Source organism: Meleagris gallopavo, chromosome 2 (genome assembly GCF_905368555.1).
Source record: "Meleagris gallopavo chromosome 2, MGAL_WU_HG_1.1, whole genome shotgun sequence".
NCBI lineage: Eukaryota > Metazoa > Chordata > Aves > Galliformes > Phasianidae > Meleagris > Meleagris gallopavo.
The window spans coordinates 84,411,750-84,424,661 of NC_139405.1; the positions used below are offsets into that span (position 1 = coordinate 84,411,750).

Below are 12,912 nucleotides of genomic sequence, written 5' to 3' on the forward strand. Positions count from 1 at the left end.
CCATAAATCATGTACTAGAGCATATAGTCTGACTAAATTTACTGATGATCTAGTGAAAGAAGGACTACAAATTTTGCAGGAAGCTTTTTTGCGTAGTACAATGAAAGTAGTTGATACTTCCCTGCAGTTCATAGCAACTTCTGTTGTGATTGTCTTCAAAAGCAGGTTGGCATTGAAAACAAGATCAGGATGAAGAATATATAATTTGAGAAATACTGTCTTTTTATTTGGAAAATACTCAGATCTTCATGCGAAATTAGTCTCATTTTGTTCATGAAGTATTTATACTTCTCCTACCCAAACAATTGTAATGGAGAAGATCGTTGTGCTATTTAGTTAGTATTTCTCTCCAAAAACCTGAATACCAAATAAAACTATCAGAGAACAAGTTTAAAATCTGTAGAAATTATTTTTTCACTTAATGCAAAATGCGTTGGTACAAGTCCATGTTTCATTGCACTGTAGAGAAAAAAAGTAGAAATAAGTCAAAAAACAAGGATAGGTCCATCTTTATTTAAATTACTCTTCTAAATGTTACCCTGGCTTAGGCATTCTCTGAATTACTCATTGCTAGAAAATGCAACGGCATTTTTGGCTTTATCAGATATAAAATCTTCTTGTTTTCTTCATGTATTTTTCCTCATATATTCTTCATTAGCTTGCTGAAGGTGGGACTAGACAGATATTTTGTCTGAGCCCTGGAGACCATTCTTCTATTAGTATTTAGCTCAGGCACTACCTGTGTAGTATGAACAAACCTGTAAAGAAGAAGGAAGTTACATATTCCTAGGGTAGCTGGAATTTAAGATTTCTTTGCTTTTATTCCATTAACCACTGTTCCATCTTCAGTCCTTAGAGTGTGCTTTGGGAATTGCACACTTCTCAATTGCACAATAGAGAAATGGAAAAATAGTAAAAGGTTCAACATGCCTATCTTCAGTTTGAAAACCAAAGACATTTGGGGTCTAAATATCTCAGTATGGATATTTGGTAGGCCCCCAGTAGATTCTGGTTCCTAACTATGAGTCAATATGAAGTAGAAACAGTGGAATTCCCTGAGGAGTCATTATTCTATTCCAGCTAAAGTGTATGTTAAATACATCTTCTGTAGTCTATATATGCAATGTTATCTGAAGTATGTATCATAAAGTATGGATTGTGAATTTTCTCGGAAAGTTTGGGAATAAGAACATAATCAGTGGTGTATGGAATAAATACTTTTTAAATGGAAAGATCTATGGAAGCATACCTACTTTTAAATATAAATCTGCAGCATTTTCCTTCCTAGAAATTGTTTAACTAAAGCATTCACAGTCACTTTCAGTGCTATCAAATTTGTCTGTGACAATTCAGCATACCCTTCATGCACAGTGGAGTTTATGCACATCTGCTTCGTTTTCACAAGTCATAAAATCATAACAAAAATACTGCTCACTATTGCATGTTGTAATAATAAAAGTACACTAATTTGTCAAAATGAAAGTCAGAATGAAGTGCAATTTTTACAGCAGTAAGAAAGATTATTAGGCAGAAATCTTATTCACATAACGAACTGATCATTTGCACTATGTATGGAATTAGAATAGAGAGAGGAAGAAATATTTTTATACAGATGTCTAAGATATAATTTGGCCTGCTGTTCCTTCATGTTTTAAAAGACTGATTTAGCCAGAGATTTTATAAGATTCTATGAATTTACCAGTTAGCTCACCTACCTGCCAAAATAAATAAGTACTTGATTGAAACAAACATGGATGTATCTAAATCAGTCCAAAACACTCTACTAAAACCTCTTCCACTTCAAACATTGAACTGACATGACTTCTAAAAAATGTGAATTTCAGAGTCCCCATTCCTGCCTTTTATGTGCCCTGTTGTTTTCTCTTATAAACACAAGAAGTGTTTCAAGCTCTTTGAAAAAAATCAGACCAGGTAGACAAGAGAAAACTCATACCCATCTCATGTGAGGGAAAGTGTTCAATCAACACATGCTTCTTGAATGCTGCTTGGATTTTAGATATGCCCCAGTTCTGGGAGAAGCTTCAATTGGAACTTGTATCTCTTAGATTTTAAACATGGTACACACACTTTACAGGATATCAGGCTTCAGCAGTTTATATTCAAGGAGCATATTTATTCACTGCATCAGTGTGGCTGAGAATCTAATTTCTGAGACTAAAATAATAATACTTCATCATTAAAACATTTGTGATACTAGTTAGGCAGTTTTACAGGTTTTTTTTTTTTTTTTTTTAGTTGCAAGTATGATGTTCGTTTTTCACCTCTTTTGCTAGTGATCTAGAGAGTGCAAAGTAAACTGTAGAAATATAAAATATTTTATATATTGCTCCAACTTCTAAAAAATTCTGTTTTCAGCTTGTCATGATTTTCCAAGCTTTTTATGACTTCTATTAAGTGAAGGCAGGAAACTCAGATGGCAGAGCAGAAGCTCTGAGGAGATCAGGCTTACTCCTTTATTTCAAAAAGGGTTAAAATCTTCCCCTACCTCGCATTCTCCATTTTGAAAATAGGAATTGCATCTAAAACATGGTTAGAAAGATACTTTTTATATCTAACCACCAGTGGTTTGGTGCTTTCCGAGGTTTATTGACATCGCTGGCCCCAAGGCTCTCTCTGTCAACAGTTGTTTAAGGCAGCAGAAGATGTAAAACTTTGGTTACTCTTCCTCTTCCGCTCCCCCCCCTATTTATGGAAGGAAGGTTGCTGCTGTCTCTGTTCTGCTGGTCTATGGCATGATTCTTTCTTCAAAATTTTCTTCTCTTATGCCTCAGTGTAATGGCCTCAAGTTGCACCAGGGGAGGTTCAGATTGGATATTAGGAAAAAATTATTCTCTGAACAGGATGCTCATGGAGGTGGAGGAATGTGCAGATGTGGCACTTACGGATATGGTTAGTAGGCATGGTGGTGTTGGGTTGATGGATAGACTTTGATGATCTTAGAGGTCCTTTCCAACTTTAGTGATTCTATTATTCTTTAATGTAGCTAGAAATGATGATAGAATTATTGTAAGCCCAACCATAAATGCCATCGATTATTGGAAAATGTAACGTACAGGGCTGGTTATGTGTCAGACTATATAACATCAGAGATGCTTCCCTTTCAGGGATGAAGTTATGCGTATTTTAAATACCTATCCAAATGCAGGAGATCCGTCTAGGTTAGCAAAGTTAGCTCTCTCATTATATAGTCCACTAGTTCATTACAGCAGAAGTGAAGATAAAATGAATATAGGCTGGATTCAGTGTATACTTATTTCACACCTCAAGAGTGCATTTAATTCACATAATTATTGCTGTGAAAGAAATGTATTATTTCCTCCCTTTATTACAGAATACTGATTATGAAATTTTTAATGTATTATTAGGAAGAATATTTCAGACTTCCCATTAATTGTTAGCCTTGATAAAATTAAAGCTCCAATTTAAAACTGCTGCTACAGTTTTATTTTTTGAAGAGTAAACTACAAACCAAATATATTAAAATGGTGCTGTATGAAGATTTGTTAACTGGCAACAAGTAATGAAATACAAAAGAAAACATATCTTTAACTTCACAGTCAGCGATCTGTAGGTTTTCAGACAGCTAAGTCAATACTGTTCTCTGTATAACTACGTACTAACTTCTTAAATTGAGGTTGCACCTTTGTAAAAGATGATTATTTTAATTGGCAAGACCAGCATCTTTGATACTTTACAAATACACATTTGTGGGGAAACAACTTTTATTGATAGTTTGTAGTACTGAGTGGGAATAAAAAATACCATTTAGCTAAAAATTTCAATATACAACTATGCTATTAAATTACTTGAGTAATATTTTCCAGTTGATTAGATTTGCTTTTGAAAATGTGAACATTTTAATATAAGCAAACAACACTTTAGAATCAAAAGAAAGCAATAATTTGAACTAGCTTGACTATGAAATGCAAATTGACTTCAAAAATGGCTTTTTAAAAATTCTCTTTCAGGGACGAAGCTGTGAGCTTAATTACAATGATTGCCTTATACAATCCTGCTCCAGTGGGTTTCTTTGCGTTGATGGAATAAACAATATCACCTGTTTAGCTACTATCCCCCAAAGTAAGAAAACAGAAGTGGCTGAATTGTTTCCTACTGAAATTTTAGATAATGACCTTCCATCAGCATTAACAGTATCTATGGAACTTTGGTCTAAACATGCTATCCCTGATGTTCATACAGAAGTGGTGGCCCAAGGTAAGAAAAGTATGCTTTGGAGTCATGCTTATATCAAGCTTTTTTCCCTGTTTGTGTTTTTGTTAAGACAGTATTAAGAGTATTCAAAGTATATTTATTTTATTCTTTAGCATGTTGTTTTTTGCTTCCTATACTATTCTTTGTTCTTGTAATTTAATCCGTCGTCCTTTCTTAATTACATATTTATACATAATTGGAAAATTGCTTTTTCTCTCATGAACGTTTTTTTCCAACATCTTGCATACCCAACAAGGAACACTGCACTTGCTCTTAGATTGGTTTTCTGTTTGCTTTCTTAGAGAGTAAAATTTCATGTGTCTCATATAATGTTCAGCTCTCTCTGACCCTAATGCCAGTCTTCCTTTCTTTCTTCCAGAATAATTTATTTTACTTTCTGGGGACTTTGTTTTTCCATTTAAAGTTTACATCTTTTCTGAGTGCTTATTTTTCTGTGCATCTGGATGGCTTGTCAGGAACAAGCCTCTGCTATTCTGACTGTTTTTAGTGTGATTTTTGGGGAATCCCAAAATTGTCCCTATTCTTTTATTATTATTATTCTTAATATTTTAAGTAAATACCAGGTGTAACAGTTTATTTTGAAGATTGCATCTTCATCGTCACACAGCATGCGCGTCTTTTTCCTTACACTTTTTTTTTTTTTTCAGAATTTTTTTATTATAAAGTCTTTCAAAGTATTTACTTGTATAAGTAAGTCAGGATTTCTGTTTTTGTTTTTATAAGTTTTACTGAGTATATGATTTCTGTACAGACTAATGTTTTTGAAGGTATACCTTAGAAGTCTTTTGTTCTGTTGTTGTCTAATTAATAGGTAATGTTCCTTCTTGATGTAGGTAATGAGGCTGACAAAAAATGCAGTTACTAAATGCAGTTACATTTGTAACTCTTCCAGAATACCATGTCATCTAGTTTACTGGTGTTCTCAATGGATAAGATGTGTAATTCATTCATTTTATATTGATTCACAGCAACAATGGATTTAGAAAATTTAATACTTCTGCTGTGAGGTGCACCATTTGTTCTGGTGCTGGCCCTCATATAAAACATGAATAATGGGAGGGTTTGCATTTACTCAGCTCTTGAGGTCACTAAAACCACTTCTATGCTTTTATTAAAAATATGATTTACAGAGTTGTATTTGCTATATAATACCTTGGTAAGACTGAATGAGGTTTTAGTGGTCACGTAATTTGCTGCAGAATCAATCTGCTTGGGCATTCATTTTTTTTTCTCCCTTCCCTTTTCCTTCTCTTCTCCTTCTCTTCTTCTTTCTTAACATCTTTATCCATATACATCTAAAAAAGCACACATTTTTAGCTGAGGGATACTTCTGATCACCAATCTGGTTAAGCTAAGCTATAAACTAGAAAGACTAAGTATCACTTCAGAGTTGAACTGTGTTTAGGATGGAAAAGTCAACGGATGTTATCTCGTCACATGTTATTTGTTTTGCTGTTCAGCTCAGCAAAAACAAAGACTAATATCACACCTGTACCACATGTATCTACCAATACTTTCACAGATATAAGATAGTACTTTCCCAGTATATTTATGATAGTATCTAATTTATCACACTTTCTGTTTTTCTTAGACAACTTCAATCACTAGAGCAGCATCAGACTGTTCTTTTGTCTGCCAGAGACACAACTTCAGTAATTAGTAACATTCCAGATACTTCAGGAGAATTAAATAGCGAGTCATTGCTCTCCCATGGATTACGGTTTACTACTACTTCTACAAGCGTGCTGTCAGTTCTCTCTTGGTTGTTGCAAAATGAATCCTGAAGAATTATCAGATGTCTTTTCAGGATCAGGAGAGCAATAAAGATTGCAAAGTCCTTCAATAATTTCTGATTCGCCTACTAAGATATTTATTTAAAAACAGAAATCTCTCCTTACTTTGTTAGTTATTCATGAAACTCAAATGCAAACATCTCTTCCTAGTTAATATCTAGCTATTACTTTTCATCCATCAGCCAGACTTGCAAACATTAAATCACAGTCTACTGATTCTTTAAGTGAATTAAGCCAGATATGAGCAACATATTCTTTGACTGGAATAAAACTCTTTGATGTATTCCCAGATCAAATTCTGCACAGCAAACAGTCTCCATTTTATGAGGCATTTTAGGTGTACTCAGCAATATTAAACAGCTGGTATGCACTAATGGGAGCTACTGCTATTACTTCTGGGTATTTATTTTCTTCATCTAGCAGAATAACATCATCAGTGGAGTTAATAGAAATTCATCCTTGTATCCCACTGCAGAAAATACACGCACTGATAAGACTGTGCTGCCTTTATCTTCACAAGAATCATATACTCATTTTCTATCTACTGCCAATAGAAACCTCAGTTATAGACCTACCGGTTGAATATCCTAAAAATGTTTCATTCCCAGTGTTTTGTAGTGACAAGTAATGTTACTCAGTTTTGTCTGTACAAAGTGTCTGCAAATATAAATTCATAAAATATTAGTAACAAAGTATTTATCTTTTACAAGCTATCCTGTTTTAAGTTCCCCTTACAAGATATTAGCAACACTGTTCTGGAATGCATGAGCTGAGCAGACACTATTGTTGTCCATGTTAAGGAACTTCTTATGAGCGTAAACACTTTTACCAAGACTTGACCACATATCTGCAGTGGGTTCGATTTCAAGCCTTTACCAACTAATTAATGTCCATTCTTGAGTTTCTTGTACCTATTCAGACAACTTTTTGAAGTGGTGGAGCACTTTTAAACTAAGGTAAAAGTTACATGATGCTTGAATGGAGCAGCTTGTTCAATGGATATGACACCAATGGATATGGCATCCATAACCTCACTGGGCAACCTGTTCCGGAGTCTCATCACCCTCACAGTAAAGAATGTCTTCCTAAAACCTAGTCTAAATCTATCTACCTTCTTCCAGTTTAAAATGAGTTCATCTCCAGCTTTCCTGTAGGCCCCCTTCAAGTACTGGAAGACTGATATAAGGTCTCCTCAGAGCTTTCTCTTCTCCAGGCTGAAAAGCCCCAGCTCTCATGGGGGAGATACTCTAGCCCTCTGATCTTCTTCATGGCTCTCTTCTGGACAATGTTAATCATCTCTGTCACTCTCTGCTGGACTCTTTCTAAGTGATTCCTGTATTTTTTGAACTGGGGAGCCCAGAACTGAACAGTATTCCAGATGTGGCCTCACTGAGGCAGAGTATATGGGATCAACTCCCTTGACCTGCTGGCCATGCTGTTTTAATATATCCCAGAATACTACTGACTTTCTTGACCATGATGGCTATGACCAGCTTGCTGTCTATCAAGACACCCAGGTCCTTCTCTGCAGTGTTCCTGTCAACCCCTAACCTGTATTAATGCACTTCCCCAATGTAAGACTCTCCACTTGTTTTTGTTGAACCTCATCAATTTCCTCTCTGTCCAACTCCCAAGTCTTGTTAAATGGCAGCATAGTCTTCTGGTGTGTTAGTTACTCCTCCCAGCTTTGTATCATCAACAAACTTGCTGAGGGTGGACTCTATCCCTTTATCCAGGTCGATGAACAAGACCAAACCCAGCACTGATCCCTGGAGAATGCTGCTAGTTACTTCCAACTAGACTGCACCACTAATCATAACCCACTGAGCTCTGCCAGTCAGCCAGTTCTTTGTCTGCCCCACTGTCCACTCAATGTAACCCTTTTGCGTATTATATTCTTCTCTTAGTTCTGTTTTTGGAAAAGGTGACTGTTAGGCTGACTTTTCTGATAAAATGTGTGGATAGCAAAGGTCACGTGTCTAGATGACTCAAAAGAGTATAACCAGAAATCAATGTTAACAACACATCTCAGAGAACTAGAGCTTCTACACATAAAATAAATAGTTTTACTTTTATTATTTCTGAAGACTAAAATGTTTAGTAATCATATTTTACTGAACTGGATTTTCATCCTTCAACTGCACCACATATTGCTATTGCCTAAGGGGTATATAATATATGAAAAGCATATGTTATAATACATGTTAGTCTCTTCCAAAACTGTGTGACATGCAAAGGGATATATGAAAATGTAGTTAGTAATAGTCAAATTGGGGCATACTACAAAGCTTCTTATAAAATCTTTCTCTGACTTTTTTTTTTTTATTTCTCACTCCTATTCAGTTCTTATTAATTAAACACTCTTAGATGAAAGCAAAATTCAGAACTTTCTTTGTTTCCTGCATACGGATTTCATAATAAAGAAATGCTTTTCCATATATATGAAGCAATAGGTGCTGAGGTTTCTGAATTTTTTTTTTATTTTTTATTTTTTATTTTTACGCTTTTGCTTTGTAATTCTGTTTTATCATATTGGTTTGTGTCTGTTACATTCACTAGAGCTGCTATCACTTTCATGACTATTTTAAACTTTATTTTTTATCAGTTCTGTCAGATAGCATTATTCAATCCATTATGTTTAGTTTCCCTGTTCTCAGTAGCTGTAATCATATGCTGAGTTTAAAAGCATCTTGTTATATCTAGTACATCAAAGAAGGAAATAATTTTAACATGGTTAAGATGCCACCTGTGTAGATTAATGTGGAATTTCCTGCCGAGTGAATGCATTGAAACATTCACAGTTTTGTACTGTATCTGTAACTGCTGGAAGCTTTAGTTTGGTAGCTTTCCATATTTTGATCAGAAGCAGTCACTATCCCGAGTGATCCAACCAAGGACACACAGGCAGAGTAATGTATGCCTGGCCCATTTCTGTTTTTCTTCAAGTGCAAACTGCTGCCATGCATGTGAAAGCATTTTGACAACCTGTAACTTCGATGTGATTTTTTTTTTTTTTTACTCTGATTACTTCCTCCTCAGACTTACGCAAGCAAAAAAAAAAAAAGAAATTCTATGTACGAGTGCTATAACATTAAAAAAAAAAAAAAGTAAACAAATGTAAATAACCATGTTTTGGTGTTTTTTTAAGAGATGCATGATTTCTTAATTTCTAAGTTTCTATATGAGAATGAAAATGAATGCATGAATATTCTGCAGTGTGCAAGGGCTCCTCCAAAAGTAACGCTTCCTACCTGTATTGCTTGCCCGTGGTGTCAGAGGCAGATGGTGGTATGGCAGTAGAGGTTGAACATTCCCACCGTTATTCCATGTTGTTGCCGTGTGACAGATGACAGCAGAGCAGCGGTCTGACAAAATGGTATCTGACATGGGAGTGCATATGAAGCAAATGGATGTTATTGAATTTCTCCATATGAGAAAAAAAAAATGCACCTATTGACATTCATTGACACTTGCTGAGTGTTTATGGAGATCAAACAGTGGCTGTGAGCACAGTGAGGCAGTGGATGATGCGTTTCAGCAATGGTGACTGTGACAGTGGTTTGCCTCCACTGGTGCATATTTTTATGAGTGCAGCATGCAGACTTGTGTTCATCGCTGGAAAAAATGAAAAGCTCTTTGTAGCGGCTGAGTTGACAAATAGTGCTGTGTAGCAGAGAATTTAATTTTGAATATTTTACTCATTGTAGCTATTGTAGTTTCCATGAAAACAAATAAGAGCCATTACTTTCAGAGCAGTTTGTTAATATATCTACAAACGTGAGTTATAAAAATTGGATGAACACATACCCTACTTTATACAAAAATTATAAATTACACTTATAGACACTGCGACATGTCCACACACATAGGCATTCTGTACCCCTGATACAGCCAGATACATTCTCTACTACCAATGTGAACTGTTCTTAATAGTTTAGTCACATTGCAAATTACTTTTTTTATTTGTTCCTTTTGAAAATGACTGTCTTTTACCTTACTTTAACAAATACTTAGTTCAATAATTTTTAATATTCATCTCACTACTATGCTATACCTGTATAGTAAATAATGCTTCAATTATTAATAAAAATTGTGTAGATAGTAAAAACAAATCATTCAAAATTTGTTCGTGTTATACTTTCAAATGAGTTATCTAATTTGTCATAACATAATGCAGAATGATCAGGGAATGATAAGGAAATTAGAGATGAATATGCAGCTAATTTTTGGTGTGGGATCAGTTTTTGACATGAATCCTTTATGACCTAATTAAAATGGTGATATTGAGGAAATGCACTCCATTGCAGTGAAATTGGGGAGAAAAATTTCAGAAAGTATAGAATGGATAAATTTAACTAATTTGTAAAAATATGCAATCAAACATGTGTAAAGTCCACAACATTATAGCATTCATGGCTCACTTATAAGAAAGTGAGATTATAGTACTGTGAAATTAGTGGTTTGACTCTATCTGAAGTGCATAAAACTGTCATTGATCACGTGATGGGACATTTGAACCTTTATAGAAAGTAAGGTTAAAGAAGTCTACTACTAAAATAATTTAATGTTTCTGAGTAAATAGAAATCCTTCTCATTTTCATTGATTTCATTATGTATGGGTTAGTCAGAGGAAGATTGAGATCAGTTAAGCCAGCCTCTTAAGTTAGGTCATCTCATTTTCATTTCAGAAATACTTTACCTTGATTTTTATTATTTTTTTTTTCCACTTTGTGTACTCCTTGTCAACAGCAGACATAATCATATAAAACTCACATAAATGTATCAGCATCATTACCATATCAGGTAGCAATACTACTAATGATTTTAAAAACTACCACGAGAAACTGATTCATGTAATTCTATGTTATCTGATAATCGAGCATACTGATTTCCATGAAAATTAATGAGCAGATTTTTCAAGGAGATTGCATACAAGAATACATCTGTAGTGCAAGCCTTACTCAGAGCAATACAAAGTATAATTACAGAATAAACTCTTCAATCAGAACTGTTTCATATCTCGGAAATATGTAATTAGATCTAGTTTTTTAAAAAATGATGGTGGTAATTTAGATAGCATATTGTTGTTTTAAAAAAGACAGTAGTTATAAATATAAAAATACCTATGATGGGTGAAATTTCCCCTGTAAGCTGACCAAGCTTGACAGCTATGTTCTGCCTTTTAACCATCTAAAAGTGTTCCACTAATATATAAATGATGTCTTGAGTTTCTTTTGTCCTTCTGCACAGAGGTTCATTTTGCCTTATATTGCTAAGACAGTGATAGTTTACAGCAGAGAGTATTGTAATATTGAGAAAAAAACTATTGTCACACATGCAAATGACTGAAGATTTTGTGTGCTAGGAATATTGAGGCCACCTTAGCAACAGTATATATGAGAGTTAGCAGCTTCTGACAGAGTTTCAAAGCCAGTTGAAACTGAGAGAATGGAATCTCTGGTCTGGGACTGACTGAAATGCTGATTTGTTTTTACAGTAAGAATTACCCGCTTTTGTTAAATAATTCTGTGTTAAATTTCCTGCTGTATTTATGTTGGTTTAGGTTGCAGATTTTTGGACAAAAAGAATTACAGTGGAATTACTATAATAATAATAGCATTCATAAAGACAGCAAAGAATATACGCAGAAGTGTTCTGATATTCTGAAATTTCACTTGTTCTGTAAGTTCTGTTTAGCCTAAAAAGACTGTTCAATTTTCTTTGCAAAACAGTATTGGGATCCCCATGCAACTGGCATTTTGCATTTAAGTTTTAGAGCAGTTAGCATACATACTGAATTTCTTCCTGCTTTGCTCTTAAACCCAAATGTTGAATTAATCAAAACAATAATAATTTATGTAGTTTAAAATTATAACAAAATTTTTAGAGTCTAGACAACCCCCTATTAAGAATTTCTGTCATTACTTATTTGAACAATCTATTACTTGATATAATAGGAAATGCATCCCAAATGCTCAGGTTAGTCTTCAGAAATACTGTTACATGCTCTGGAATTAAGTAACCCTTAGGAATGATTTAGCAGCATTCAAGAAGTACAAACACTGCCTGTTAAACTGTTCCTACACTTTAGTAGAGAAAATAAAGCTTAAAAAAATTGAGGGGTGCTGATAACAGCCACTGGGATCTGAATCAAAGAGGGACTACAATAGGAGGGATGCAATGTTGTGTTCATGTACAAAGTCTCTAATACTTAATTCGATAAATATTACTCAAACATAGGTGTTTACATTTAAATTCCGTTACATAATGATAAAGTATTGCAGCTTTCTTTCCTCTAAGACTGGAGGATAAAAATCAAGGATGGATTATATATGTAAGTAATAATCATGACATTTCTGGATAACTTTGAGTAAACTTGACCTGTATTTAAGTTCCTCCTAAGAAAATATAATCAACAGTTACATGGAAAGTATTGTTTCCTTGAATGGTGCGTCTTGGAAACTTTTCTGTTGGTTGTGATCTCTACTGGCATGAATATCGCAGTGGGACAGAGAAAGTGTTGACCAAGCATAGTGTATACCTTATTTATATGTATTGTTCTCCAATTGTGAGAGCCTGGAGAGTCAGGGAAGGGTAGTCAAAAGTGCATGCACATTGAAACAAAGGTATATAAGAAGCAAGCAGTAAAACTGATTGAGAGTGTGAGAGTATTCAGGATGACAAGCTTAGGGAAGAGCCCTGAAGTGGTACAACACATTATTGATCCTCAGGAAAACTAGTTTCTGCCAAAATATTGATTTTTTAATATATCTTTATTTACCCTGTTGGAAAAAAGAATCTTCATGAATAAACCTGTAATCTTCTTAGGGAGAATGGGTCGTGTAGATTCACAATTATCCTCATC

At 34.5% G+C, this 12,912-nt stretch overlaps 1 protein-coding gene across 1 annotated transcript in view; it reads left to right on the forward strand.

The window, feature by feature from the left end:
• Positions 1 to 12,912, forward strand: part of EYS (EGF-like photoreceptor maintenance factor) — a 765,389-nt gene that overhangs the window by 426,043 nt on the left and 326,434 nt on the right. Inside the window, exon 31 of the mRNA XM_085217834.1 lies at positions 3,990 to 4,236. Coding sequence (XP_085073960.1) covers positions 3,990 to 4,236 — 247 coding nt within the window. The remainder of the gene's footprint in view (positions 1 to 3,989; positions 4,237 to 12,912) is intronic.